At 43.1% G+C, this 6367-nt stretch overlaps 1 protein-coding gene across 1 annotated transcript in view; it reads left to right on the top strand.

The window, feature by feature from the left end:
- org (oogenesis-related gene) overlaps nucleotides 1–6025 on the top strand; it is a 26024-nt gene extending 19999 nt beyond the window's left edge. The window contains exon 6 of the mRNA XM_030784307.1: nucleotides 5855–6025. Within this exon, the coding sequence (XP_030640167.1) occupies nucleotides 5855–6025 (171 nt within the window). The remainder of the gene's footprint in view (nucleotides 1–5854) is intronic.
- The last annotated feature ends 342 nt before the right edge of the window (nucleotides 6026–6367 follow it).

Raw genomic sequence — 6367 nt, 5'->3', positions numbered from 1 at the left:
TATCACACTCTCCGGTAATAAAATGTCCCAACAATGCGTATTAGTGTGAAATGTCACATCTGCGTAGACATCTGTCCCCACAATGCATATGATTTCTTTCTTTCTTTTCTTTTTTTTTTTTTTTGTATGTGTAAATTCCACGTAGTCATGTTCTCAGCTGCACTAATTGGTGATTATATGAGATGTGGTTATTTAAATCTGCTGACATGCATCATTAGTGCCTTTGTTTTGAAGTCTATTTCTACAGTCAGAAGAGAAGAATCATAATGGGATTAATTAATGAAGCAACTGAACAATACCCCCCCCCCCCCCCGCCCTCCCCAAAAGCCTGTTTTTGTGTCTGAGCCTTTGTTCCTTCCATTTCCAACAGCATCATCATCTGATGTTTGATGCTCTTTGCTGGAATACTCAATGTGCTGTGTCTGAATACTGCCAAAGAGGATTCTTCACCTGCATATTCCTATGTTCCATCTCTCTCTCTCTCTCTCTCTCTCTCTCTCTCTCTCTCTCTCTCTCTCTCCTTCTCTAATGCGTTCCCTCTGTAGCTCATGTTCCGTGATGAGTAAAGCGCTCTTGTAGAGTGTGGCAGGTTCATTTGGCATCAAAGCTAATGAGTTAGCCTGTGACCCCCTTTTTGTATCATTAAAACAGGGTGCCAGCTGTAAGCCGAAAAAAGACTCCGTTTTTCTTGTGAGCAGTTATTTACCCTTCATTAGTGCTGCTGCTGCTGCCACTGCTGCTGCTGGCCCCACTGATTGGGTTGTGTTTTGCATCTTTTGAGAACCAGAGTTAGAACCGGTTGCTTATTTCAAAGGTTTATTTATTCATGTATTTATTTATTAGAATAGTTATTCTAGTGGTGGTCGACTGGGGAGCGTGTAGTTTAAGTAAAATTTTAAAACACGCCCTCCTTTCATTTAGATTTGGTTTAAATCTCAGGCCCAAAACCTACAGGGCGAGCTGTAATAGGAACATATAAATCACTTTGCACATTAGGGGGTTATGGACGTCGGGACGTTTGGATCGGCATTGCCATAAACGTTCCTTGGCGCCGTTATTAATATCTGGCCGTCATTTCAGATGAATATGCTGCGAGTCTGATGCCTTCAGGCATTGTGTGAGAAGGAGGTGGCGGCGTGATTTCCGGAGAAAGGAGCAGACAGACGGAGTCCGGCCGGACAACCCCCGTTAATCTTTACGCCGAGAAGTGTGAGAGACAGGGGGTTTATTCAGTTGACTGTCAGTATCTCATCTGATATAGCCTATTTTCTGCATTGATGCTCAGAGAAAGCGTAATTTATAGGGCCATGCTAGAGATCTCGCCACCTCTCTAAGGAAATGGGTAAGGGACGGAAAAAGAGGCAGGTAGAGAGAAAGTGAGTGAGTGAGTGAGTGAGTGAATGAGTGAGTGAGTGAGTGGGTGAGTGAGTGAGTGAGTGGGTGGGTGAGTGAGTGAGTGAGTGAATGAGTGAGTGAGTGAGTGGGTGGGTGAGTGAATGAGTGAGTGAGTGAGTGAGTGAGTGAGTGAGTGAGTGAGTGAGTGAGTGAGTGGGTGGGTAAGTGAGTGAGTGAATGAGTGAGTGAGTGAGTGGGTGGGTGAGTGAATGAGTGAGTGAGTGAGTGAGTGGGTGAGTGAGTGTGAGTGAGTGAGGGAGTGAGTGAGAGAGTGAGTGAGTGAGTGAGTGAGTGGGTGGGTGAGTGAGTGAGTGAGAGAGAGAGAGAGAGTGAGTGAGTGAGTGAGTGAGAGAGAGAGTGAGTGAGTGAGTGAGGGAGTAAGTGAGTGAGTGAGTGAGGGTGTGAATGAGTGAGTGAGTGAGAGGGTGAACAAGCCAGTGAAGTAAGTGAGTCAGTGACTGAATGATTAAGTGAGTGAATGAATGAGTGAACCAGTCAATGGAGTAAGTGCATCAGTGACTGAATGACTGAGTGATAGGCTTGAATGATTGAACAATTGAGTGTCTACCTAAGCAGGTGTGAATGAATGAGTATATGAGTGAATTTCATTTCTGAGAGCTTGTCCCACTCCCTCTCTCTCTTACTCATGAAGTAACGTCACCTTTGAAATGTCTTTTTCAACTTTCTAATGCCCAGGTGGTGGCCCGGGTTCCGGATTGTTCTCTTTGCCTCCGTGGCGGGCCTGCGTTCCTGCCATCTCTCTAATTATGTAATTAGATTAATGATCCACTCAGCAAAAACAAGCCTCGGGTTGTCTGTATGCGGCTGTCATAACGTGATTGATTTGACTAAGGCCTGTGTTTCATTACCACCCCGTGCTTTTGCCCCACTCAACCTGTCAGCGGGTGGCGCCTGATTCATTTTTAAATGTTTTGCTGAAATATAGCCCCCCCCCTCTTTGAGTTTGAAACCCAGTCCACCGCTCTGCCGCCTGCTTGCGTAAGAGGCGGGTAACTTGTGTAACCTGAAATTGATTGGAGTGTTCCGTCCGGGGGATTGTGTTGATGTTACATCAATTAATCACTCCTTGCACAAGTTTTTTTGTCCTAATCCTTAGGACAAAAAAAGAAAAAGGAAAAAAAAAAACGATTTAGAAATGGATTCCGTAAAGATTGAGAGGAACTAAAGTATCCATTAACTCGACTTTGAATACCCAGACCCGAAGCTATTCAAACAGCTGTCGTACATATATATATATTCGAGCTTGCGCGCTCTCCGGAAAGCGAATATGGATATGCCCACCGCGGTTGAAGAATTGAACCGACGAGGTTCTCTGCTCGGTCCACGGCGGGCTTTCTTCTGTCCGGCGGCAGCGTAATACGACTTTTAAGCTGTCTATTTTTCTTCTGTTCTGCATTAAAAAGTCATGACTCATCTCATCAGATCCTTTCATAGGGCAGATACCAGCAGGGGAAAAAAAAAAAAAGAACGAAAAAAGCAGAGAGGAAGGCAATTTCTCCGGGTGACAAGTCAATTGAAATTCATTTCCTTTCAACACCGGGGTGCAGCGCTGCACTAATGAGGTAAAAGCAGCCTCACAGTTTCTTTTAGTATTATTATTTTTTTATTTATTCCTTATCTTTTTATCCGTTTTTTTTCCCCCTTATATGCTTAATTCATTTATAAAATTGGTTGAAAACGGAGACTTAATGAACCGTTGTTTCCTTCTTTCTTTTTTTTCCCCCTGACCTCAGGGGCGAGTTCTTTCTCCGTACAAGGCGTCTAGAATTTGTCGAAATGGGACGTCAGTCAAACAAACAAAATGATTCCGTTGGATGATTTTAATGGCTGATATGCCTCTATCGCGTCTTACTCTACAATATGGTGACAGATGGTTGGTGAGAGGCAAATCCAAAGAGACCGCCATCCTTCTTCATCCTCCTAAGGACACCTATAGCCACCCTGTCCAAAAAAAAAAACAAAACAAAAAAAAAAAACCACCAACAAAAAAAAAAAAAGGCAAGATGTTTTAATCAGACAGGTTTAGTCAGACCTTGTGCCTGTGACTAGCAGAGTGAATTAACAGGAGATCTGCATGATGGTGTTGCCAGAGCTGGCTTTTCATGTTCATGCAGATGTGGGGTTGTATTACTGGTGACTCCATAGATGATGTCTGACAGAGAGAGAGAGAGCGGCTGTGCAGTGACTATGCAGGAATGTGTGTCGTCTTTCATGTTGAATTCAGTGAAAGGCAAGAAAAGGCTAGGAGATGAATATAGGAATACACATATACACAGTGGCATAGATAGATAGATAGATAGATAGATAGATAGATAGATAGATAGATAGATAGATAGATAGAGAGCTAGGATAGATAGATAGATAGATAGAGAGCTAGGATAGATAGATAGATAGATAGATAGATAGATAGATAGATAGATAGATAGATAGATAGATAGATAGATAGATAGATAGATAGATAGATAGAGAGCTAGGATAGATAGATAGATAGATAGATAGATAGATAGATAGATAGAGAGAGGCTGTGCAGTGACTATGCAGGAATGTGTGTCGTCTTTCATGTTGAATTCAATGAAAGGCAAAAAAAAAGGCTAGGAGACAAATATAGGAATACACATATAAACAGTGACATAGATCAATAGATAGATCGATAGATAGATAGATAGATAGAGAGAGAGAGAGAGAGAGAGAGAGAGAGAGAGAGAGAGGAGGTGATGCCAGTCTGTACTGAATGTTTGCGAGAGCACTGGGAGAGAGGCACGGTGGAGTGGTAAAACCAGTGTGCAGACTTTGCAGTGCTGGGATTTCTCTCTATCATGTGGTTCACATGGTGTGTCATGGTTGTCCACCGGTCCATGAGAGACCACGTCATTACCCTGATGATGGTGCATCCATCTCTCCTCCACATTCAGAGCAGAACTCCGGGCCCATGGGATCCGCCTGGAATTTTTTCTGCACGGAAGCGAAAATAGAAACGGGAGACTGCGTTCCCTCGGACGTTTCCCCGTCTCTCTCTCTCTCTCTCTCTCTCTGATAAATTATTCAGAGTCCTTGGATACACGCGCTTATCAGAGAATCACTGATGAGGCACTTTCATAGTTGCCATTGCTGGTACTTTTTTTTTTTTTTAATAATTTTAGAAAAAATTATTTATGTAGCTCTCGCTTTCTGTTCGTACTTTCTCTGCCTCTTTTATCTTCACCCCATTTTCCTATGGCTCTCTTTGCCTGGCTCTCTGTTCAGAGTTGTATAATTACAATTTGTTTTTTGTTTTTTTATTAAGTACAGTATTAAGTTACAATGCATATTGTAAGCAAACGACTCTGGAATCTCTGTATTGTAGCTTTTTATTACTGAGGTCCATGCTACCTGTACAGAAAGTGCATAATTCTCTCTCTCTCTCTCTTTCTCTCTCTCTCGTTCACTCCCCTTCCTCTCTTTATCCCTCTGTTTATTTCTCTCTTTGTTGTCAGTGTGGTTCTTGTTGGTTTGGTCAGATTGTGCGTTGTTGTGGGAGAGGCACAGCTGTGTTTGCTAGGCTGCTTCGCGATGTCATATGTTTACTCTGCTAGCACTCAAACTGCTGTTTGAATCACGCCGCTAGTCAGATGAGCAAGATCAAGAACAGTTCGGCAGGATGCCTTCAAACTTGGAGGATAGAACTGAGTCTTGCATGTCTTTTTTTTTTTGCACTTCTTCCCTCCATCAGCCTTCTCTTTCTTTCCCCCTTTCCCTGTTTTTTTTTTTTCCTTAAGCTGGGCTCAATGAAGCATTTGGATTGGTAGTTATTTGCTGCATTGGCTGGTTAAATCTTCTTGGAACCTTATCCGGACCGTGGAAGCTAAAGCAATTGGATTTATACTGCGCCGGGCGGAACAGAAACTTTCGACAGAGACGCGTGTGAGAGCACCTGTCAAACTTTAATGCACTCAAATGCTTCCTCCTCCATCTGACAGGCCTGTGATTCTGTAAATCTCTCTCTCTCTCTCTCTCCTTTACTCTAGCCTCGTTCTGTCATACAGAATAATTCCCCCATCAAGTCTAACTATTCCACACTCGTCTCATGAATTTAATCTCTCTCTCTCTCTCTCTCTTTTTTCCCCTTTCTCTCTCTGTTTCTGTCTCTTTTTGTTATTTGATTTTTTTTTTTATATTTATATTTTGGTGAAATGGTGTCTTTAAAGGAGATATCATAATACTTGCCACATTGTTTTACCCAATCAAAGGCCCCTAATCTCTGCCCCCCCCCCCCCCCGCCCCTCCCTCGCCCTGGTATGTGTTAATTTGGTTGAGAGTGTCTATATGAGAATTTAACGCATAACCACCAAAACAGCATTGCATATACTCAGGACCCATACCTTGTGTGATATCAGTCGATAGGATGATGGAGGAACTCCATCATTCTCTTTGTTTGACCTTTTCCTGTACTGCTGTTTAGCCCATTCCGGTCTTGTCTCATTTTTCCGGGAGTCGACCAGCTGTCCCCAAAATCCTGCCGCGCTGTCAGAGCGGGAGCTTAGCGCCTGGTGCAGGAGACGATGCGGACAGGCAGAGTGCCACGGGATTAGACGAGCCCTCTGAAGTAGGCCACTCAGCGAGCCAGAGCTGAGGTGTGTGTGTGTGTGTGTGTGTGAAGCCAGGAATATTGGTTATCTTGGTAATCCACCTTATTTACATGGAAAAACGTGGCTCATTTCACAGGCCAGGGCTTCAAAATACAAATCGCTCTGTTACATTCAGGCAGGAAAATGTGTAAAGTATCTCATTTTCCCCAGAGAAATGTTTTTTAAAAAAAAAAAAAAAAAAAAAAAAAACATATTGGTTCCTTCAATTCACAGTAATGACTACCTCACAGCAGTAAATGTAATGGAGACTGAACTCAGCACTGGAGGCAGTAATTACGTGTTTTGATGAGTGGTTGTAATAACTCCCATTTTATTGTACGGCAGCC

Source organism: Chanos chanos, chromosome 9 (assembly GCF_902362185.1).
Source record: "Chanos chanos chromosome 9, fChaCha1.1, whole genome shotgun sequence".
Classification (NCBI taxonomy): domain Eukaryota; kingdom Metazoa; phylum Chordata; class Actinopteri; order Gonorynchiformes; family Chanidae; genus Chanos; species Chanos chanos.
The sequence above is the reverse complement of the archived record's forward strand: the minus strand, read 5'-3'. Positions and strand labels throughout refer to the sequence as shown.